This window comes from Saimiri boliviensis, chromosome 1 (assembly GCF_048565385.1).
Source record: "Saimiri boliviensis isolate mSaiBol1 chromosome 1, mSaiBol1.pri, whole genome shotgun sequence".
NCBI classification, from domain to species: domain Eukaryota; kingdom Metazoa; phylum Chordata; class Mammalia; order Primates; family Cebidae; genus Saimiri; species Saimiri boliviensis.
The window spans coordinates 50,871,194-50,896,556 of record NC_133449.1 but is presented as its reverse complement, the minus strand read 5'-3'; the positions used below and the strand labels follow the sequence as shown (position 1 = coordinate 50,896,556).

Here is a 25,363-nt window from a genome sequence, read left to right as displayed (position 1 = left end):
GCCATCTGTCACTTACAGGGGCCTCCATTCAGCAGCCTGTTTCTCCCTTTAGTGCTGACTTCACGGACCTGCACTGTACAATCCGGGCAATTTGCACCATGCAAAAAAACCTCATAATTTCAAGGTTTTGCTTCTACTTTCTGTTTCACTGGGATGGCCTTCCTCTTTGCTTTTAATGAATCCTATTCTTCTTTCATTCTGCTCATCTCACCATCTCTGCAAGGCTTTCTTAGACCCCCATCTTGACATTCCCATAACACTGCACATAGTACTTTGAAGTATTTAAACTTAATCTTAATTTTTTGCAATTATTTGTAAGCAGCTCCCTTGTTCCACCACCACTGCATTATGGGGGCCAAGAAAGGAGAAAATCATTCTTGTTTCTCTTTGTATTTCCAGAGATTGGGCACTACCTGGGACACTGAAAGTCTAACAAACGTCTGTTGAATAAATGCATTAATTAAGAAATGACTTACATACTCATTAATTTAGTAGTTGCCTCAGCTGGTTAAAACATGGAGTTAAGAAGAAGCAATAGATTTCAACCTTCCATGGGCCAATTATCTTCATAGAGAATGAAGAATAATAATCTGTATTCCTAAAAATAGCCAGTCAAGGTACCTCAGTAAAAATCGGTCTCCCCAAATGCAAAAGCCCACAAAGTTCATGTCTTACTTCTGGAGGGACAACTGAATTATCTTCCTATATTAAGGAAAACACCTATATAAAAACAGATTATCTTCCAGAAAGAGTAATATCTTCTATGTGATACAGTCCCTAGAAATACAAGTATAATCTTTGCTTAAGTTGTCAGCTGATAAATGACAGAGCTGGGATTTGAACTCATTACTAAATGAAGAGTTCATGCTCTTACCAGTGCCTAGGACGTTGGTGCCACTAAAAGACATTACGTATTATTATAGAACTCCTGTATTTTTTTTTTTTAAAGACTCAACAGCTGCATTCTTCATATTGAATAAAGTTAAAGAAAAACCTCATTTAAGTCTAATTCAATTTTGAGTATATTATTCTAATTTTCTTGACAACAGTCTGACAAACACATCTTTATTCATGACACCACATATATTCTACTTACATTCTACTCCCGAAACCTCATCTACTTGCCGAACTCTTCTCACAATTTAAAATTCAATTCAAATATGGCTTCATTTGTGATGCCCTCCTAGATTATCACAAATAGATTTAGTGATTTGGTTCATGACTTTTTTCTTATGTGTTTGTTTGACCCAGTAGCATCTTTCCCACAGACTTCAAGCTACTCTAAGGCAGGAGCAGTCTTTTTATTTCTCCCAAAGCCTGAAATATTGTCCTGCACACAGCTGTTCAGAATAAATGTTTAATGAACAACGAGTGACTTCAGTAGTAGACTACCTCGTGGGAGTTGTTGGATTCTTTATTGTTGCCCTTTCTCTCACTGCCTGCTGGTGTTGACAATCACTGACATATTAGTATTTTTATTATGAAGGGTATTAAAGTAGCCTTTACCATTTGTTAATCACCTAGTGAATTTTGTTTTGTTTATGAAATTGGCTGATTTTATCTGTTCCTCCCCATCCTGAAGCAGCTGGTTTGATAGAAAGGTAGAATGGCCTTTTGAAGACTTCATTACACTGCCAGGTAGGTACCTTGCAGAGCTGGGGCAAGGTTCTCCAGAAAGCTGTATATGCTCTGAATCAGTGTCTAATATGTAGCATGGTTTCTCCAATAGCCAGTATTTACAGGTCCAGGAATCAAGGGATGAAAATGGGAATGGCATCACTCACCATTACCTGCTGGTGATCCATTAGCAAAATTTTTGCTTCCTGCTCCTGTGACCTTGTGGTTGGCTGGCCTAGAGGTCTTAGTCTAAGAGGGAGGAACACTTCCACCAGGAGATACAATAATGATGCCACTGAATTAGAAGTTAAGCCTGCTGCCCAGCAACTTTGAACTCCTCATGCCTTTGAATCAACAAAGAGAGATACTGTGCTGGCTGGGTGACTAATCCTGACTACCAAGGGGAAACTGTATTGCTGCTTCACAGTGGAGGTGTAAGAAAGAGTAGGCTTGAAATACACGAGATCCCTTAGGGATCTCTTTATATAATCATGCCTTGTGATTATGGTCAATGGAAAACTACAACAATCCAATCCAGGTAGAACTACCAATCTCCCAGATCCTTCAGGACTGTGGTTTTGGGTCACCTCACTGGATAAAGAACTACAACCAGCAGAGGTGTTCTCTGATGGCAAAGGGAATATGGGATGGATAGAGCAAGAAGGTACTTATAAATACCAGCTGTGACCACATGACAGGTGACAAAAATAACTAATTGTCACAAGTATTTCCTTAATTTGTTGTGAATATGCTTGTGCATCTATGTCTATATAGAAGTTGATATAGTGTTTGCTTTAGCAGTACATATACTATATAGAAGTAGATATATATAGATATATGCATATGTATAAGGTATATATGTACATCTTGTCATTTCGGTTTCCTTGGAGAGCCTAATATACATATTTATCTTTAATAAATTTTCAACCTTTTCTCCCATAAAATCATTACCCTAGATATTAAGCAGTATAATTCCATGTGTTTTCCTTGTATCCGTATCACTAAAGTGTTAAGAAGGATGCTGTCAAGACAAAGAGAAGAGTAGGTATAATTCATGTAATATGAAAAATAAACCATAATACCATGTTGAGTATCGCAGTGCATCAAAGGTGATATTTTATACTTGAGAGGTTGCTAACAGCTTCTCTACTTTTATTTAAACTACCTACTTTTAGCTAATCCACTCCCCCTTCTGCTTTTAAAAACTATCTGTTCTATTAGTATTTTCCCCTCGTATTTCTACTTCCTGTTATGGATAGAACAATAATGGAAATAAATGAAGATTCAGAAACACGTGGAGATTTATAGTATACTCTTATAAACATAATAATTATTATTTGGTACTATAAATGCTAATCCTAGTATATAGTAGACCCTAAATGGCTAAGCTACTTGAATAAGAACTTAATTTGGTGGCTTAAATTCTATACTCCTATAACATTCTATTTTTATCTTTGTTAGGGTGTATACCATTTTTATTATATTTAAGTTACTTGAATTTATTTATTTATTGAGGGTTAAATCTGTTTTATTTATCTAGATATCCACACGTTAAAAAAAACAAACAAACAAGAACTTAGGTCATTTTTTCTTTGATTGAAACGGTTGCCATCAGAAGCTATAATACACATCTGTATTTTATTAACACTCTTACCGTGATATATATCCAGAGTTTTTTATGTCATTCCAGCTACTGTCATTGGCTTCACCACTTACAGAATCATATTTATTTTCAGTTTGACACTGAGTTTCAGATTCCTTCCTTTGCTGATAAGGTGAAAAACAAAATTAATACCAGTACAAAGCGGAACTGAAGTTAGCTAAGATTCTTAGGTTATAAAATAAATAACACTGAAAAATAAATAAGTAGCACTGAGAAAAATAAAAGCATTATGAAAATAAAATGCAGCACTATGCTTTATTATGAAAGAAAAACAGTTTATCTTCCCATTGCTATCCCTCCAGTCTTTGAGGGGATTTTGTTTTTTTATAATGTGGCTATGTCATATGTACAGCATGATACACAACTAGATAAAAAGAGGAAGACAGTGCACACATGTAAGCATAAATATAAACTGGGCAAGACTAGAGTGATTTGACAAAATGAGGTTAAAAAAAAAAGCAAACAAACAAAAAGTCCAGTAACAACAACAAAAAGACTAGAGTGATTTCTTTCCCAACCAATTTTGTAGACTGCATTAAAAATGCTTTCAATAAGGCCAGGCGTATTGGCTCACACCTGTAATCCCAGCACTTTGGGAGGATGAGGCATGCAGATCACCTGAGGTCAGGAGTTTGAGATCAGTCTGACCAACATGGAGAAACCCTGTCTCTATTAAAAAAAAAAAAATGCTTTCAATAACAGGAAATTAAAATAGGCAATGTCTCTTTACCAACGTCTCCTAAAAGATTTTCCAGAGGATGTTAATAATTATTATTGTCAAATGAGGGCACTGTGGGTCACCTGTTTAGTCACTGATTCAACAAATCTATACTGAGCTCCAATTATGTGCCAAGCACCATGTAAGGGGCTGACAGGCTGGTGGCAAACAGTGTAGACTTGTCCTTGTCCTTAAGAATGTATAGTCTAGGCCAGGTGTGGCGGCTCATGCCTGTAATCCCAGAACTCTGGGAAGCTGAGGAGGGCAGATCTCTTGAGGCCAGGAGTTTGAGACCAGCCTGACCAACATGAAGAAACCCCATCTCTACAAAAAATACAAAAAATTAGCTGGATGTGGTGGCACACGAGATCACTTAGGGATCTCTTTGTATGATCATGCCTTGTGATTAAGATCAATGGAAAACTACATTGACCTTAATCAACCTCTGGGAGGTGGAGGTTGCAGTGAGCCGAGATTGTGCCACTGCATTCTAGCTTGGGTGACAGAGTGAGACAAGTGAGACCCTGTCTCTGGAAAAAAAAAAAAATGTACAGTCTAGAGAGAGAGAGAAATTAGGAATTACATATTAAATATTTTAGTAAATACTTTAATAAGGGAAGTACAGAGTGTAGACATAGGCAGAAAATCTAACTCAGAAATAGGAGGTTAAAGACGACTTCCCAGAGGACATGACAACTAATTTCAAACTAAAAGATATTACCCAAGAGTTAATTATTTGGGAAGGGAGAGGAGGTGGGGAACAAGGCTCCAAGGCAAGGTTAGAAAGATGAGTGCTACCAGGGTCACCGAGAGCATGGTCTACAGGAAGGACTGAAAGAGGCTAAGCCTAGAGGCTAAGCATGGGGGAGAGGAGGAAGGAATTAGGGTACCAGTGAAGGATGGGTCATGAGCAGTTGGGGTATGAGTCATTCAGAACCTTGCATGTTCTAAGAAGGGTGGACTTGAGTATAACAACAATGGGGTCGGGGGGGTCATATATTAGAAGTTTTTAAGCCCAGAAATGCAGCTAGAGTTAGGGTGTGGAGAATGGACTGGAGACAGCCTGAGGACTAGGGGCACAGAGGCCAGTTAGAGGCTATTTCAGTGATTCAGGAGAGGTGTGATGATGGTATTTGTGCTGGGGAAATGAAAACTGACAAACAGAGAAGGAGAAAAATTTGAAGACATCTAAGAGAAGAATTTGACAGAACTTGGTGACTGATAAGGGAGAAAAAATGATTCATGGCTTTGGTGACCGCATATGGCAGTACTTTTCGTTGACAGGCTGGGGAGAGGATTGGGAGTGGAAATGAGGACAGTCTGAGATGGTTCATTTGAAGTGTCTGTGTAGCACCTAGTAGATTGCTGTTCCTGAGAAACAGATATGGGAACCATTAGTATATAAGAAGATTAGAGCTGGGAAAGCAGGGAAGACCATCCAAGGACAGTTTGTGGGATGAACACTGAAAAGAGGGAGCCCTAAGGAAAACCAACAATTACTGAGAGAATGAGAAAGATCAGGTCCTAAAGCAATCACATCACACCCAAAGAGACCAGGAGAGCATGGTGTCAAGGAAGCCAGGCAAGAAAGGTCAAAGGGAGATGTTCAACAGTGTCAAATACAAAGAGGTTCAGTTAGATAAGGACTGAAAAATGTCCATTACATTTAACACAAGGAAGATCACTGAGAACTTTGGCAAGAGTAGCTTCGGTAGAGCAGTAGAGGTAGAAGCCAGGCTGCAATGGGTTGAGGAGTGAATGGGAGGTGGGGAAGTGGAAACCAGAGAGTAAGCAACAGTGATTCTTACCCTGTGAGGATGAGGATGGAAAAGCCTGCGCACAATAAACGTTGTTGCTATAATACAAAACAAAATCGTTGCAACTATTTCTTTCCACCAGTGTAAGAGGAGAACAGGATCCTTTTTGCGGATATTCTTGTTGTAATTTGGGTTGTCGAGGAACCTGACTGTGATCTGTGTGCTTCGTTTGTTCCTTTCCCTCTTGTAGTATGGTAGATAATAACCATTATCTTCAAATAGAAACATTAAAGGGTTTTTTTTTTAAAGGTAATACAAAATAGGTCCATCTTTATTAACATGTATCTATTTTCCTACGAGTGATCACACTAATTCCTTTTTTCATCTTAAACACATTTTAGACATCTTGTCTATTTTTTCTCCTGTAAACATAGATATATTCCTTTATCCTATAAGCATATTAAATTTTCTTTGTATTAAGTAGTAAGACTCTTAAGGGCTACTCCATTCATAACCTCATTAATAATTCAGTTCTTTAAATACAAGAATTTATACTCAATCTTCTTTCAAGATATTTTTAGCTTTCCTTTTGCTTGGTTATCAATAAAATACCCAATTTTACCACCAATTATTCTTTACAAAATGAAAGGAAAACATCCACGCTGTTTGGTTCAGTTTGGGCTATCAAAATGAGTTTGTCTCCAAAAAAAAGCCTCTCTTTTTTGTTTTCTATTTTGTATTATGTGGTCAGATTACACAATTCTCTTTTACCTTGTCTTTTTTTCTGAGACAGGGTCTTGCTCTGTTGCCCAGGCTGGGATGCAGTGATCTTGCCTCACTGCAACCTCTGCCTCCTGGGCTCAGGTGATCCACCTGCCTTGGCCTCCTTGAGTAGCTGGGTCTACAGGTGTGCACCACAATGCCTGGCTAATTATTTTATTTTTTATGTTTATTTATTTATTTATTTTTTTGAGACGGAGTTTCACTCTTGTTACCCAGGCTGGAGTGCAATGGCACGATCCCGGCTCACCGCAACCTCCACCTCCTGGGTTCAGCAATTCTCCTGCCTCAGCCTCCTGAGTAGCTGGGACTACAGGCACACACCACCATGCCCAGCTAATTTTTTGTATTTTTAGTAGAGACGGGGTTTCACCATGTTGACCAGGATGGTCTCGATCTCTTGACTTCGCGATCCACCCACCTCGGCCTCTCAAAGTGCTGGGATTACAGGCTTGAGCCACCACGCCCAGCTAATTTTTTTATTTTTAGTAGAGACAGGGTTTCACCATGTTGGCCAGGCTGTTCTTGAACTACTGACCTCAAGTGATCTGCCCATCTTGGCCCCCCAAAGTGTTGGGATGACAGGTGTCAGCCACCATGCCTGGCCTACCTTGTCTTTTGATCAATATCAAGATAAAGGCTGCTGTTTCTAGTTCAGAGCTGTTTTTGTTTTTTTTTAATCGATTTAACTTACATAATAACTTTCCAGTGCTAGCATCTAGGGTAACTGATGAGGAGTCTATGTGTTTACCTGATGCAGATTTGGGGACTTCTTAATTGCACAACTGTTTAAAAGACTTTCATATCTGAATATATCCTAACTTTAAAAAACTGCTGGTTACTACACAGAAATGTATTTCATGACAAATTTCACCTATTCTTGATTTGCACTAATTTCTCTTGTCTGAGTAAGAAATTAAAATAACCTAATTGTGCATCATTTTCATGTAGTTTTATGAAAAACACATTTTCTTCATTATACAGGTTACTATACAGCCTACATAATATAGGCTGATAAATAAAAGCTAATAACCAGAACTAATGTTTACTGACACTATGTGCCACACATGATGTTAACTGAGACTTTGCATGCATTTTCTCATTTAGGCCTCACAACAACTCAATACATAGATAATAGGATTATTATCATAACTTTACAGATACAGAAATTGAGACACAGGGGTGCTAGATGTGCCCAACCTAGCATGTGGCAAAAATGGGATTTCAACCCTGGCAACCTAACTTTGGAATTTGTATGGTTAGTAATCATTCATTAAATGGTCTCCCAAGATATTTTATTTTCTATACTCTAATAAACTTTTCTTCATTTGAATTCTATTAATTAATTTTAAATTAAAAAATAAAATAAATAGAACAATATTTTCACTTACCATATGGATACTGCAAGATTGAAAGTGCACCATTACTGTACTCTTCATGAGAAAACTTATCATTACTAAGACATTTGTCAAATTCATCAGATCCTACCAAGACAGGAGTTCTGGAAGGAGAATCTACAAGAAAATTATTATTTTCTTAATAATAACATTTCTTAAGTCTTAACTGTTATGACTGTAATAAAAATGCATGGGTTTAGTAATTGAATAAACTGATATTTGACCATAATTCAATTCAAACATATAAGTTAAACAAATGGCCCAGGGCTCTTATCTTTGAAAAGCACACAGTCTTACAGAGAATGTGAGTCATTTAAACAATTAAAATATAATATGACATGTGTAGTAAAAAACACATACAAGGTATAGAAAGATAATGACAGAAGTAGTTGTCCAGTATTTGATTTCAATTCATTCATGTCTCAAAGAATATGATGTGCTAACCAGATAATTCTTACCTAAATATTCTTAACATAAATATGCTAAGAGCTAAATATTAGTTAGGCATAGTCAGCGAACAATTAAGAGTTTTTCTAAGTTTCTAAAAATGTTAACAAAATAGAGAAATATTTTATTAACATTTTTATAGAAGCAACTGCTGCTTCCTAGAAATAATGCTCTAAATGATAATAAAAATTCATTATTAACATGTGAAATACCATCATGGTTTATCAATAAAATATAAAGTATACAGCAGTTCTTATCTCTGTAATATTCAAAACTAGGGCAAAGATAGTCAGGATTAGGTCTCTGAACAATATTTATAAAAGCTTACAATTCACTTACGAATTAAGGGTTTCCATTTGATTGTTGGCAAAGGAATAATTGCATTTTCATTACTGACAGATTCCAAAGCCTTGGGACTTGTAGGAAACTTTTCTGAAATTCTGACTGATGACTGCAGATACAGCTGGCCCCTATACATTCCTGAATCAACCAGAATATTGTCAATTATGCACTGATGTTTTTAAATAAAGATTTTTTGATTCAATAAAATACTTTAATTCCAGTTATTTCTACATATACTATAAAACTCCTGTCAAAGAAGAAACATGCTTGAAGCATTCAAAAATAAACTCAATGGTTATTCATCAAAAACAGAGACAGAAAGTTACACACAAGGTCCATATGATGTTTCTCACTGAATAATAGCATATTTTCAGTAATACAGGAAAACAGTTTCAATAGAAAAATTCAAAGATAGCAAGTCATTTTACTCTCATGAAACAAATAGCTTAGACTAAGTAACTTTCTTCTTAAGAAAGTTTACCTGCCGGGCGTGGTGGCTCAAGGCTGTAATCCCAGCACTTTGGGGGGCCAAGGCGGGTGGATCACGAGGTCGAGAGATCGAGACCATCCTGGTCAATATGGTGAAACCCCGCCTCTACTAAAAATACAAAAAATTAGCTGGGCATGGTGGCACATGCCTGTAATCCCAGCTACTCAGGAGGCTGAGGCAGGAGAATTGCCTGAACCCAGGAGGCGGAGGTTGCAGTGAGCCGAGAGCGTGCCATTGCACTCCAGCCTGGGTAACAAGAGCGAAACTCCGTCTCAAAAAAAAAAAAAAAAAAAAAAGAAAGTTTACCTAAACACCTATAGTTCTAGAAATATGGCTAACAATTCAGTCAAATACTATCATAACATACATGATATGTTATTCCTTCAAATTCTTGCTTTTCATTCAGACTGACAGGTGGGTGGCACACTAAGAGAACTTATAGAATTTTATGAGTACTTGATGATCCAAACTAGTTCAAATAATTAGATTCAAGAGTTTTCAAAAATTTGTAATATTAAAGGCTGTCAACTGCCCAGAAGCACACCAGAATTTTATTTTTTAGATCAGTTGTACAGATGCACTGATAAAAAAGAAAGAAACCTAATCTTCAAGAGGGGAGGGGCACAAACTGATATGGATGCAAATACAAATATGGAAATATAGATAAAAAAGAAATAAATATAGTTAAAAACAAATATAGATAAAAAAGAAATAAAGGGGGAGGGGCAAAAACTGATATGGATGCAAATACATATATAGAAAATTGTAGACTTTGAAGATACATAGCTAATCACACAAACATATTTTCTATGTAATTACATATAATTATATATAATTATATATGTAGAAATAGATAGAGTGTTGCCCTAACACCCAGGTAGGAGTGCAGTGGCATGATTATAGTTTGGGGTAGCCTTTAACTCCTGGGGTCAAGCGATACCCCCACCTCAACCTCCCAAGTAGCTAGGATTACAGAGGTGTGCCACCATGCCCAGCTAATGAGTAATTTTAAATCGTATTATATAATAAGAATATTTCTAAGCCTTTCTAATATAGGTTTCAGAGAAAAAGAATGTGTGACAATAATTAAAAATTTCAGAATTGGGCTAGGCGCAGTGGCTCACGCCTGTAATCCCAGCACTTTGGGAGGCCAAGGCGGGCGGATCACCTAAAGTCAGGAGTCCAAGACTAGCCTGGCCAACGTGATGAAACCCCATCTCTACTAAAAATACAAAAATTAGAAGGGCATGGTGGTGGGTGCCTGTAATCCCAGCTACTCAGGAGGCTGAGGCAGAAGAATTGCTTGAACCCGTGAGGCAGAGGTTACAGTGAGCCGAGATCACACCATTGTACTCTAGCCTGGGTGACAATAGCAAAACTCCCATCTCCGTTAAGAAAAAAAAATTTCATAATTGGACAAATGGGAAAGTAGCAGGAATGGAAATCAATGTATAAATCTTAAGGACAACTTAAATCAGAGATGATATTAGGATTTAAAACTACTACAGGCACTCCTGAAGTAGGAAGGAACAATGTAAGAAGACAATCTAGATGTCAATGTGTACTACCATTAGATGAGATACATTTACTCACCCAAGTAAACACTGTTTTCTGTGGCTCCTCTGGCAGCTTCTACAATGTCTTCTTCATCTTCTAAAAGATCATCATTAGATGTATAACTTGTATCATCAAAAAGACTGATGGGAATGACTTTCCCATCCTTAACTAACCAGGCAGATGCAATTGGAGTACAAAACTAAACAAAAAGGAAAAAAAGATCTTAAATAATCTAAGCAGTAGTTATGTAGTTCCAACCCATAAAAGATCATTTAAAAATCACACATCTCAAAAATCAGCACAGAGAACAAGCTGAGAGCCCCAAGTGGTAGTAATTTCCTTCTACTCAATAAGTTTGGTCAAACTGGGAGAGGAAGAAACATATTTATAAAACTTCAGGGGTGTTAGGTACCTGGTACTCCCATTTCAGATGTCCTCCCTTCTTACTGAATGCCACAACCTTCCAGTCAGCAACTGAAACTTTTATCACTATGTCCATTATGGCAGCTTCCTGTTCTTCCACATCTGAAATAATTTTAGATTCTTCTGTGTTCTCATTGGGTTTAAAGGTGCTTTCAATAAATCCAGCTCTAGTTTCCATGTCTGGAATATACCGAAGTTCAAAGTGGCCAACACTGAAATTCCACCTTAAATTTACAAAGGTGTGTTTTAGAAATTCACATTTAAATAAATGGACAAAATAACATAGAACTCTTCTAGATTGAAGAAGCAAATACTAAAATTATGTGATGAGAAAAAGAACAACTCAACATAACCTTCTGGAAAGGAGTGCTCTGCTGATTTATGCCACAAGAGGGCCCACAAGAACTCTGTCTTGACCCTTCAGACACAATGGTTCTGAGGGTTGTGGGCGGACTGATGTGTCCCTTACAACAGCTAAGGGATAGACTTTCTCTCAAAAAGGTACAAATGTTTGCACTTCTACATGAGAGTGGTTTTTCCCAAAACACATCAATCAATGTCACCTTTCCTAAGTAAGTTTCAGCAGCCTTATCTATGAAGTGGCAATAATAACATTTTCTCTATAATTAGTAAATAGAAAAATCACTCAACTCTTGGGAGTATAGCTTCTTATCACTTAGATAGAAAATGGTATAGTTAAGAATTCTGACATTTATTGAAATAATTATGTTTTAAAGAATCATGGATCTAGGCCGGGCACGGTGGCTCAAGCCTGTAATCCCAGCACTTTGGGAGGCCGAGGCGGGTGGATCACGAGGTCAAGAGATCGAGACCATCCTGGTCAACATGGTGAAACCCCGTCTCTACTAAAAATACAAAACATTAGCTGGGCATGGTGGCACGTGCCTGTAATCCCAGCTACTCAGGAGGCTGAGGCAGGAGAATTGCCTGAACCCAGGAGGCGGAGGTTGTGGTGAGCCGAGATCGTGCCATTGCACTCCAGCCTGGGTAACAAGAGCGAAACTCCGTCTCAAAAAAAAAAAAAAAAAAAAAAAAAAAAAAAGAATCATGGATCTTAGGATCCCAGATCCTTCCTATTCTAGTAACTCGAAATTCTGCTAAGTTGGACATCTGCTGCTATGGTGGCTAAGCTCCCAGTGAGCACTCCAACACTTAAAAAAACAAAATCCAGCCAGGATAAAGAAGGTCAAGTTGTCTGCAAATGCAAAGCCCTATTCATAGTCCAAAGCAAAAAGAATAAATGAATTCTTAACTGAGTTTGAGAGAACAGTTTTCAGGAAAGGAAACTGAATTACACTGCATCAGATCAGACAAAACTTGAAAGTCTGGTTCATTTTCAAAAAATAAAGATGGAATCTAAAGTTATTTTTACACACAGGCAATTCAAAACTTAAATATTAGGTTTAAAAAAATCAAGCATGTGATGTAAGATCAGCATATCTAATCTAGGTATCACATTTTTAAATCACATATTTAAATATAAAATTACATAAGCGGCTCATTATTTAGAGAAGGAAACAGAAAAGTATTAGGCTAAATGTTTTAATTCTTCATGAAAATTGAGTAAAATGATTATTATTTTAAAATCAGGATAATCAGACAAACTATGAAACTACCTACCAGACATAATTAGAGAGTCAAATAGGTTCAAGCTCAAAGAAACACATCAATTTTGTCTTAACATCTTTCTGTATTCAAAGAACTTTGAGTGATGAGGTTGCTATAAAAATACCATTAACTTGAAACTAAACTAATAGTCATCACATGGGAACCCCTGTGGTTACCACATCCTGAAGCATATGGTGAGAAGTTCAGTTTAGAATCTGTTAATAACCATGAAACCATTTTTATTTTAGGGACCACATAGGATCACCTGAGGTCAGGAGTTTGACAGCAGCCTGGCCAACATGGTGAAACCCCATCTCTACTAAAAATACAAAAATCAGCTGGGTATGGTGGCACGCACCTATAATCCCAGCTACTCGGGAGGCTGAGGCAGGAGGATCACTTGATCACTTGAACCTGGGAGGCAGAGGCTGCAGTAAGCCAATATTGTGTCAGTGTACTCCAGTCTGGACAACAGAGTGAGACTTCATCTCAAAAATAAAAAAAGGTTTTAAGGCAACAAAACAGTTCAGAAAATCTCCAAACAGAAATCTAATAAATTTTGGTATTAGATGTATTTCTAAATAATACCAACAGCAATACTATTTGAACACATACTTCTCATTGCCACTGCGAGGTCCAACAGCTCTAACAGTTTTTTGGGTGCGCTGTAGAAGCAGGATGTCTTCCTCTTGTTCCATTTCATCACTATCCCATTGGCGACAACCCAGAGCTGAACAGATATACCTCACCTGAAAAGACAAAATTAGATACAAAATTAGTAAAAGAATACAACTCGTAAGAGATCAGAAATATTAAAATAATCTCTGTAATTTTTAAAAAGTGAAAGGAAACTAAGGAAAGGTGCATGAAGTACTCAAGTAATAAGAAGCATCAGTTAGATTACTAACTCCTAAAATGAGTTATTTAGAACCATGACAGTACCAATGAATATTTATTTCAGGGAATGATTTTAAGGGTTTACATAATTTTAGCCTTGCTTTGGGGATTTCCATGGAATATACAAGAAGAAATGGATAGGCACTTGTGATAGCTTTGTAACAATACCATTAATAAAATTTCAGGTGAGTTTAAAAAAAGTCAATCTTAGAGTTTCTGTATAACAGAAGTATTTGGTTTTTAAAAATTTGAAACTTTTGATAGCTTTTTGTGTTCAAAAGTAACTCCCTCAAACTTTCACTAAAACAAAAAAGGAAGACTTAATATGATCCAAACTAAAATCCTCATGAAAAGAAGCATACCTTCTATAATATCAGAATTATGTAGCAGCAATATCAAATCAGAAAACCAGATGATTGGGTTCAATCACCTGTTTGTTTACAGACAAGACTACTGAAGTAAACAGAGATTAAAGTGCTTGCTCAAAAAACGGCCAGACAGGATGGCATGGCCTCCTCAATACAATGCAGATGCACATGAGTGGAGAAGGCAGAAAAGCATCTGCAAGAGCAAGAAAGTGCTATGGGCCTAACACTTAGATAAGGAATTTTTACAGTTGAAAAAAATCAAGAGTAAAAAGATCATATTTCTATTCTTCCTTATTTTAGTCCAAGGAAGAATATGATATAATGTATACACAATGTTTACAAGTTGGGGTGTTAAAGGGTTACAAAGATTTTTATTTTTTACCTTATAAGAAAGGATGTTTTTATTTATTGATTTTTGTTATTTTTTTAAAGTGGAGTCTCAGTCTGTTGCACAAATTGGAGTGCAGTGGTATGATCTCAGCTCACTGCAACCTCCACCTCCCAGTTCAAGTGATTCTCCTATCTCAGCCTCCTGAATAGCTGGGACTACTGGCATGCATGTGCCACCATTCCCAGCTAATTTTTTTATTTTTAGTAGAGATGGGGTTTTACCATGTTGGCCAGGCTGGTCTTGCCTGGCCTCAAGTGATTCAACCACCTTGGCCTCCCAAAGTGCTAGGATTACAAGCTTGAGCCACCTGCCTGGCTGAAAGGATGTTTTTAATTAGTTACTCTTAATAGTGCATTTATAAGACCTAATCTTAGAAGCAGATTATGTTATAATTATATCTCAAGAGCTAATGTTGGAGAAAGTCTAGGTTATTAATAGCATGACTTTGTTGTCACCTAGATCTAAGTTAAATCTGACCTTGGAAATCTCTGAACCTTTAAAATCTCAGTTTCCTCATCTATAAAATGAGTGCAAACTTTCCTTTTGGATCAGCTTATTATACGATCAAACTATATAAATGAGTAGTAGCAATTATTCTTATCATTAGGATTATTATTAATCTTTAGAAGGTTCTTCATCTGTCAAAATGAAGAGCCAAAAAAAAAAAAAAGTTACCCTTAGGAAGACTGTAAGATTGCAAAATAATGTACAAAAAAAGCACCTGAGACTGGGCACAGTGGCTCATGCCTGTAAACCTGGCACTTTGGGAGGCCGAAGTGGGAGGATCACTTAAGGCCAGGAGTTAGAGACCAGCCTGGCCAACATGGTAAAACCCTGACTCTACTAAAAATACAAAAATTAGCCAGGCATGGTGGAGCGTGCCTGTAATCCCAGCTACTCAGGAGGGTGAGGCACGAGAATCACTTGAACCCACTTGAAACTGAGGGGGCATGGAATAGAGCTGAGATCAGCCTGGGCAACACAGTGAGACCATCTCAAAAAAAAAAAAAAAAAAAAAAAAAAAAAAGCACCTGAGACACATTAGACCATATTTACTAATTCTCTCCCTCCTGCTATTCCTGGCTCTGCCATTTATTGTTACTAGTTTCCACTTCCTATGTCACAGTTCTCTTATTAAAATAAATACAATATCAGGAAAAAATTACAGTAAACCCCAACTAGTAATAAGTATAGTTCAATAAATTATTTTTTCTATCTTATTCTGATTTCCCCAAAGTAAATTCAGCATTTTCACTTACCTTTCCACTATATGCACTGAGTCCATACGTAGTAAGAGATTTTCCTCCAACCAAAACAACATCATCTCCAAATTTATAAGACGATTCAAGAAGTGATTCAACTGTGAAAGGAACTGTTTCCATGCTCTCACGGTCTCGGTCCCACTGGAAGAGGTCTCCATCCAGGGAAGGAATGATCACCTTATTCCCAAACACCTAAAACAGAAGCAACTTTTTTTTTTTCTTTTTTCTTTTTTTTTTTTTTTTTTGAGATGGAGTTTCGCTCTTGTTACCCAGGCTGGAGTGCAATGGCGCGATCTCGGCTCACCGCAACCTCCACTTCCCAGGTTCAGGCAATTCTTCTGCCTCAGCCTCCTGAGTAACTAGGATTACAGGCACGTGCCACCATGCCCAGCTAATTTTTGTATTTTTAGTAGAGACGGGGTTTCACCATGTTGACCAGGATGGTCTCGATCTCTTGACCTTGTGATCCACCCGCCTCGGCCTCCCAAAGTGCTGGGATTCCAGGCTTGAGCCACCGCGCCCGGCAGAAGCAACTTTTTGAAAGGGCTGTAACTTTAATAATTTTTTTCTTATTTCTCCCAGAAAAATAAAAGGGTCATACGGTTTAAAGAACAGTAATTAAGAGCTGGAGTCTTGAGCCTGATGTACTTCAGCCTCCTTCTGAGTAGCACATGACACAGCACAGCCCATCAACCAAAAGTAATTTAAAAGAACTGCCAACGACCCCCAGGCCCTACACACAGTATTCCAATAAAGTTTTTCTCAAACTCAGTTTACCATGGGCCAAGAGGGTCCCATAGTGGTAGGTAAACTACCAGAAGGGAGTTTTATGATCAAGTGAGTTCAAGAAGCGGTTACTATAGGAGCTCTTATAGTCATTAACATGTTAACATGTAATATGATTTTCTAGTAAATAGATAATATGTGCAGTATTTTTCTAGGGCTATTTTTATCAAGGCCAATTACTATCATAGACTCAGCTCCAAGGAACACAGGTTTGGAGATATTGCCTCAAGCAGTATCCCATCCCTTCTTGTATTTGCTTTCTCAAATCTGCAATGAGCTAGAAGCCTGGTAACTAAGCTTACTGGTTTTGTGTTCTTGGTTGCCCTTTCTTCTTTTAACAATGCTTATTAAGGGCCTACCTATGGCCTGGTACATTCTGATGGTTGGGATAGATCAGTGAGCAAAATAAACAAATCACTGCCTTTGTGAAGCATAAACTCTGGTGTCACAAGACAAACAACTTAGTATATAAGTAAATTAGATGGTATGTTAGGTGCTAAATGCCTTTAAAAAAAAAATGGAACAGCCGGGCGCGGTGGCTCAAGCCTGTAATCCCAGCACTTTGGGAGGCCGAGGCGGGTGGATCACGAGGCCAAGAGATCGAGACCATCCTGGTCAACATGTGAAACCCCGTCTCTACTAAAAATACAAAAATTAGCTGGGCATGGTGGCGCGCGCCTGTAATCCCAGCTACTCGGGAGGCTGAGGCAGAATTGCCTGAGCCCAGGAGGCGGAGGTTGCGGTGAGCCGAGATGGCGCCATTGCACTCCAGCCTGGGTAACAAGAGCGAAACTCCGTCTCAAAAAAAAAAAAAAAAAAAAAAAAGGAACAAGATAAAGGAAGAATGGTAAATATGCATGGGGTGGAGTGGGGATTATCAATAAAGAACTCAGGGTAGACCTCACTGAGAAACTAACATTTAGGCAAAGTCTTAAACATGAGAAAGTTAACCAGGCCAGGCCAGGCTTTGCAAAGGCTCTTGGATGGAAGTAACCCATCACGTTTGAAAAACCACAAGGAAAGTGAACAGGCTGAGAGGCAAGAGCTGAGGAAGAGAAAGCAGGTGGAACTTACGAGATTAGTTGATAGGCAGTTGAGCTGTTTAAGGTGGTCAGGTTTGGGATAAAATCAAAAGTAAAGCCAATAGGATTTCATAGTGGATTCTCTTTATGGCGTGAGCAAAAGAATGGAGTCCAGGATAATTCCAAGCTTTCTGGCCAAGAGTATCTTATCTCTTCAGTAAGAGTTTCAGTACATGTCTTTGTGACATTGACATTTGCATTTAAAAAATGTATAAGTTGATCTACTTCAATTAATGACACAACTATTTTCCTGATTATCCAGGCTCAAAACTTTAGAAAATGGGAATATGAAAGAAGTATGAATTAACAAAATTTCTCTCCATAGTTTTTTGTTCTTTAAGCGGCAGAAGGCTTTCTTTAAAGTGATACTTACTTGAAACCTTGCATACAGTAACTGAGAGTTCTCATTTGGTGTTCAACTCATACATCTACTTTGCCCCCAAACCTGGGGTTTTGGAGGACAGATTAAAAAATCACTATTCTAATTCATTTCTTTCTTTCATTTTCTAGGTCAAATCCTTATTAGCTTCTACCTGAGCTACTATAATAGCCTCTTTACAGTTCTTTTTTTTTTTTTTTTTTTTTTTTTTGAGACGGAGTTTCGCTCTTTTTACCCAGGCTCGAGTGCAATGGCACGGTCTCGGCTCATCACAACCTCCGCCTCCTGGGTTCAGGCAATTCTCCTGCCTCAGCCTCCTGAGTAGCTGGGATTATAGGCACGCACCACCATGCCCAGCTAATTTTTTGTATTTTTAGTAGAGACGGGGTTTCACCATGTTGGCCAGGATGGTCTCGATCTCTTGACCTTGTGATCCACCCGCCTCGGCCTCCCAAAGTGCTGGGATTACAGGCTTGAGCCACTGCGCCCGGCTACCTCTTTACAGTTCTTAAGTGGACATTTCCTTAGTCTTCTATGTATCTTCCAGATTAATCTCTTTGAGTCTGAGTTAAGCTTGTTATGACACTTTAAAAATTTTCAACAGCTATTATCTTCTTAATAAAGACACCAAATCCTAAAGATCCAAAATCCTTCAGAGGACATTCAAGTCCTCTAAATCTGACCTTAAACAAACCTGTCATGCCTGTCTTTTACTTCTCCCCAAAGTAATCAGGCATTACTTTGAAATGCCTGATTAGAAATCAGGGGTAGAAATCAGGCATTTATGCCTGGGTAGAAATCAGGTATTTATTTAAACACAACATTTAATGTTACTGATATTGTTCAGTATGTCATTGTCAATGTCATTTCTTCTCTCTGGAACATCCTTCTATACCAACTCTGTTCACAGAAATCCTATCTGGCCTTCAACCTAGCATCATATATATTTTTGCTTCAAAATCTAAGAAAATTTTGGCAATATAAGTGTGCTGATCTTCCCATTCCTTAAGTTTGCTTTTTGTTGTAACTATAATCTGAGACACCATGATATTCTAACAAATTGTTCACTGTACCTCCAAGAAACACTTATCAGGTCTGCTAATCTTTATACATTTATATTTATCCAGTAGCTGTAAAAGTAGTGCACTCATACTGTTGCCCAAATTTTGTTATCTAATTCCATTCTCCACCAAAAGGAACCAGGGCTTCTCAAAGAAATGGTGGATTCCAGGGATAGGGCAGGGTAGATACAAGATGAGACTTTACCATCTTATTCTTTCAGAAAGCAAGGATGTGCTCAAAAAGGGTGGGGGCATGCCACTGGCCAAATCTAGGACAATTTAAGCACCAAAATAATTAAGTACTGAATTTTAAAAAAAAGGAATTCACATGTTCATACCAATAGCAAACATAAAATAAATAACATACGAGGGAAAAGGAAGGGCTGGAGTTGGAAAAAATAGCATTTTGCCACCATCAGAGTAAAGACTGAGTCAGACTAGAATCAGCAAGGTGCTAAATTGAGGTGGAAATTTTGATGAAGAACAGAATATCTACATGGTCTAGAGTGTCTACCTACAGAATACTTATTAGTTACAAGAAATTAAAAAATAAAAGTTATATATTATATAGTGGAAATAATACCTTGATTGGATAACCAAAAGTAAAAATCATCAATGAGCGTTAGCTGCCCTGAGAGAGGCCACATCACCTATGTAGTATTCCAGCCAAGAATGTACAACCTGAATCTCAGCACAAAGAAACAATGGACAAGCACAAAGTGAGGAAAATTCCACTTTTAAAATAAAATAACAGAGAAACTATTATTCTTCAAAAATCTCAGTGTCAGACAAAGAAAGGCTGTGGAAAAAAAAAAAACTAGATAAAAAGAGGCTAATGTAACAAATAAATGCAATATCTGACCCTAGACTAGATGCTGTATTGGGGTAGAGGATGCTATAAAGGACGGTATTACGTGAACTGACAAAACTCATGCATGGATGGTATTGTATTCATACAAATGGATAAAGCTTTTAACTTTCGTAATTATGTAAGAGAATGTCTCTATTAGGAAATATACACTGATGTATTTAGGAGTAAAGGACCATGATGTATACTTAACTTATCCTCAAATATTTCAAGAAAAACAAGTGTGCCGGGCGCGGTGGCTCAAGCCTGTAATCCCAGCACTTTGGGAGGCCGAGGTGGGTGGATCACGAGGTCAACAGATCGAGACCATCCTGGTCAACATGGTGAAACCCCGTCTCTACTAAAAATACAAAAAGTTAGCTGGGCATGGTGGTGCGTGCCTGTAATCCTAGCTACTCAGGAGGCTGAGACAGGAGAATTGCCTGAACCCAGGAGGCGGAGGTTGCGGTGAGCCGAGATCGCGCCATTGCACTCCAGCCTGGGTAACAAGAGTGAAACTCCGTCTCAAAAAAAAAAAAAAAAAAAAAAAAAAAAAAGAAAAAGAAAAACAAGTGTGAATGAGGGGACGGAGGAGAAGAGTGAGAGTCTGCAAGAGGACACAGGCAAGCATATTTAAATGATAAAGCAGGCAACCAGGTTTGGGTAGGTAACATCTGGGCATATAAGGTTGTTTTTTTTTTTCTTTTTTGGTACCACGTTTATTTGTGCAACTGTCTGCAGTTTGAAATTACTTCCAAACAAGAGTTTAAAAACAAAAGAAAGGTACTCAAGAGTCTTGCAGGAGCTCTATAGTCAAACTTAAGACTATATCATTAAATGAAGGTTTACCATAATTCTAGACACTAAAAATTCCTAACTATTCCTACTTACTGAAAAAAACATTTGATTTTGAATAAGTTAAGTGACATTAATATGTACCTTACCTAATATTACCTTAGAGTCTTAGCATTACTACTTTATTCTTTGTTTCCTTCTATTTCTTGGTAATAGATAACAAATTTTATTGTCAAAAATTAAAACCTTTCTATCTTTTGTAAAATCTCCAGCTTGAAGCTGCCATTAGAACAAATTTAGGTCACATTATGCACATAACCTATAATAACAATATGCAGTATTTAGCCAATATGATCTTCTATTTTGAGTTACGTATCAGACAGAAAATCAAGTATTTACCATTATCTACCTCTATATTATGTTAAATATTCTATATTTTATCAGAAGACTAGATTCAAATTATAATAAAGCTAAAAATAGATATTTCAATTGGTCATCTCAACAGCAATATTAGGTTAAAGTACAAACAGGGAAGGCAGGTGTGCATGACTAAAAGAGGAAGAGGAGTAAGTGTGTCTGCAGCAAACAGCGTTTATTATTTCCTCTTATTTCTTCTTCCATTAAAAATCTCTTTTTCTCCAAAGCAGTAGCAGGTCCTTAGGGAATACAATGTCCCCTAAGTGCAAAAATCAACTGTCAAACTAATATAGAATAAATTCCATTTCTGCCCTAAGGATGTTCTCTGCACCACCAAAAGTAAAACCAACCAACCTTATCTTCAATTAAAAATACAGTTTAAAGAACCAAGAAGATTTCATATGATTGACCATACTGAGAAAATTGCCTTATTTTAAAAGTTAAATGCCCTAAAGCATTAACTCAATAAATGCAAAACACAAAACAACAACAAGGCATTATGATTCAATAATGAATCATCATGTCATATTTCTGGATTATGATTTTAAAAGTTCACTTTTAAATAGCTGCTCTTCACTAATTGGTTGCTTATGAGTCATACACATGGCTGCTGACCTTCGTGCCAATCTTTGTCAAGTCTTTCAGGATGCATATGTGAAAGCAGATGGAGCATTTCCTTGAGAGCTACAGAAGCAATATATGCATGCAGTTCAGGTACAGAGATGACATCACCCTTCACAATAGCATTACCTCACCCCTAAGCATAGGAATGAGTCACCCGTTAGTCAGCTGCAAATCTCTTGGTAGAAAAAAATTTAGGTTACAGCGATGCATTTTCACATCCCACTGATTTGTTCATGTAAGCAGCTATTTATTCTGATTCGCTGCTCTGCATCTCAAACTCACTGTGTGACTTGCTTCTCCCTTAAGTCATTTTTAAAAGTCTAAATTTTTGTATTTATTTTCTTTTTTTTTCCCTGTTCATAATTTAAAATAAAAGTTGCTAGAAACTCAGTACCAAAGATCCAGAGTCTGTCTTATCACAAAGCAGTTTAGCAAAGTAATTCAGTTTCTTAACAAAATCTAAGTGGTACAATGAATACCAGTGGCACATGTAATCAGAGACCTCTATCTGAAATTAAAATGTGATAATAAGAACCTTAATTTTCAAGTGGAGAAAAGAATTTCGTATGAGAAGATAAAGGAAATACTACTACTAAAATGAGCACCAACAGCAATAAAAAACAAAAATTCCTCTAACTATAAGAAAAAATGTTTCCCATTTGATACTTCCCTATTTTTCTATGCAGCCAACCCCTCTCCCCAACTGACTCACACACTTTTTGGAGTACACTCAACTTTATTTTAACCTGTTATAAAAAATTTCAAGGATATAGAATGTAAAGAGATTAATAAATCCCTAAGTATCTATCACGCAGTTTCAACAATTATCAACATTTTGCCAACTGCTTCATCTAGCTCCACTTACCTACTATATATTTGTTTATTGGGGTAAAATCAACAAAATTTCAAATTTCCCCTATTATCTCAAAGATCTACTTTATGATGAGGAATTCCAATTCTACATATCACATCTGATTCTTTTTCCCCCACAAAGGAGCTTCTTTTACCCCCTTTGTTATGCACTGATTTACTTGAGAAACGAGATTATCTATCCTATAAAATGCCCCACAGTCAGGATTCTACATGTCATTTAACTTGTTCCTTTGTTCCCTATATTTCCTGAAAAGTATGATTAGACTCGGAGTTTTGATCTGATGCAGGTTTGTTTTGACAAGAAGACTTCATATTTGGTGCTATGCACTTCCTATTATATTAGGGGTCTACAAACCACAGCCCATGGGCCAAATCCAGCCCTATGCCTGTTTTGTAAGTAAAGTTTTATTGGAACACAGTCACATACTCATTCATTCATGCATTTGTCTATGACTACTTTCTAGCTGCAACTAGAGGGCAACTAGTCGTCCTCAAAGCCAAGAATAAGTACCATCTGGCCCTTAACAGGAAAAGTTGGCTGGCCCCTGTGATATACCATATTAGGAGGCACACAGTGTTTGCATGCCCCACTTTTAATGATGTTACTATCAATTACTTGAGTTTGGGGGAGTCAGCGTGCTCCCTCCATTTAAAGTGTCCCATCAACTTTTTATCATTTTAGTATTGCTTGAGGGCCTACTATTTCAACAAAGGAACTAAAATAGCAATTTCTAATTTTATCATTCCTTTTGCATTTGTTAGTTAGGATTTTTCTATAAAGAACTTTCTCTCATTCAGTTTTGGAAGCCAGATTTGCACACATTAGCATTTTCTTGATTAGTGACTCAGGCATTAAATACTCTCAAATTCCAAAAATTGTATCCAGAAGCAACTCACCCACTATAAAATTGAAAATTGAAAAGGGTGAGATCAGTGTGTTCCCTAACCAGGAAAGAAGGAAAAGGAACACATTGGCCTTGATAGTTAACAAAAGCCAAGTTCTGTGTATAAGCTAAGAAGTGACAAGGTTTAGAAAGGAGAAGGAGGGTAACAAAAAGAGTGTGGCAAGATGCAAACTCACTGAGTGTAGAGACAAGGAAGAATGAACATAGGCCATGAAGAAAGGGTGTAAAACACCAACTATCCTAGAATATTTAATTAAAGGGGCACACATCCCTGCCCCATCTAGGAACCCCAGGGAGCATTTCTAGGATAATACAGTTACTAATGCTTACAATGATGATCCCAAGGAATAAATAAAAAGCTACAACTTTTTAAGATTGGGAAGACGTGAAATACACGAATACACCATTAATGTTCTCACTTATAAGTGGGAGTTGAACAATGAGATCACATGGACACAGGGAGGGGAGCAACACATACTGGGGCTTGTCAGGGGGTGGGGTGGGGGAAGAGGAGGGAGAGCATTAGGACAAACACCTAATGCATATGGGGCTTAAAATCTAGATGATGGATTAATAGGTGCAGCAAACCACCATGGCACATGTATACCTATACCTATGTAACAAATCTGCACATTATGCACATATATCTTGGAAATTAAAGTATTAAAAAAAATTCCAAAGAAAGAAAAATATGCCACTAAAAATGCTAAATTGTTGAATTTTTTATTATCTGGAAGTCTCCTTTGCCTAGAACAATTACTTTCCTAACCATACTAGCTATTTTGCAAACCAAGATGATGGGGCAACATCACATATCCAAAACACAAAATAAAAAAAAAAATTTTTTTTTTTGAGATGGAGTTTCACCTAGGCTGGAGGGCAATGGTGCAATCTCAGCTAACTGCAACCTCCGCCTCCTAGGTTCCAGCGATACTCCTGCCTCAGCCTCCAGAGTAGCTGGGATTACAGGCATGTACCACCATGTGCAGCTAATTTTGTATTTTTAGCAGAGGTGGAGTTTGTCCATGTTGGCCAGGCTGGTCTCGAACTCCTGACCTCAGGTGATGTGCCCACCTTGGCCTCCCAAAGTACTGGGATTAGAGGCATGAGCCACCGCACCCAGCCTGAAATAAAAATGTATCCACATCAACCAGCTGACTGCACCTCATTCAGCCCATTCCCTGGGTCCCTGACTTTACTACTCATTCACTATATGACCTCGGATAAAAACTAACACTTCGTTTTTTAATAAAATGTCTCATGTTACTTTATTTCACTTGATTCTCAAAATCACTCTCCACCATCAACTTAAAAGGGATTCCTTTTTGGTCTCCAACCATTGACTAATGGTTTTATCACTTTAGGCATCCAGAGGCTTCCTGCTTTTTCCCCATTGCTTTCCAAGTTCCCCCAATTGAAAGTAGAAAAGGTTTTCTGATGTTCTATTTTGCTACAAAACTTTCAATAAGGCTAACAAATCAAGGAGTTGTTTGAAGAGGCAATTGCATTATAAGCCAGTTATATCTAATTATAGAAGTATTTATATTTATAAATATTTATACAGTCTTCACACCAAGTAGCAGATGAGGAAATCTGAAGGAAAGCAGGATAATTCCTAAAATCCCACTAAAACAAAGCTATCATTGAAACACTTTTTCTCTCAATTTTCTCCGACTTATCAGTCTGTCAATTTTAAAATGTTGAACTTTAAAAATTTGGTCGTATGTCTTCTCACCCTACTTTCTTTCAAGGTGATTAATCTCAGTTCCCACGATAGAAGCAATTCTAATTTTAACTTCAGCCCAGACTTTTCTTCTGTCAGCACAAGACCCATAAAGTCAGATGCCTTCTTCAGC

At 37.5% G+C, this 25,363-nt stretch overlaps 1 protein-coding gene across 1 annotated transcript in view; it reads right to left on the bottom strand.

The window, feature by feature from the left end:
* The window catches only part of EIF2AK3 (eukaryotic translation initiation factor 2 alpha kinase 3), a 74,459-nt gene that overhangs the window by 24,300 nt on the left and 24,796 nt on the right, over positions 1 to 25,363 (bottom strand). Inside the window, exons 3-10 of the mRNA XM_074397111.1 lie at positions 15,736 to 15,930; positions 13,436 to 13,569; positions 11,181 to 11,415; positions 10,805 to 10,967; positions 8,719 to 8,859; positions 7,927 to 8,049; positions 5,807 to 6,027; positions 3,272 to 3,384 (exon numbers count right to left, since the gene is read on the bottom strand). Coding sequence (XP_074253212.1) covers positions 3,272 to 3,384; positions 5,807 to 6,027; positions 7,927 to 8,049; positions 8,719 to 8,859; positions 10,805 to 10,967; positions 11,181 to 11,415; positions 13,436 to 13,569; positions 15,736 to 15,930 — 1,325 coding nt within the window. The remainder of the gene's footprint in view (positions 1 to 3,271; positions 3,385 to 5,806; positions 6,028 to 7,926; positions 8,050 to 8,718; positions 8,860 to 10,804; positions 10,968 to 11,180; positions 11,416 to 13,435; positions 13,570 to 15,735; positions 15,931 to 25,363) is intronic.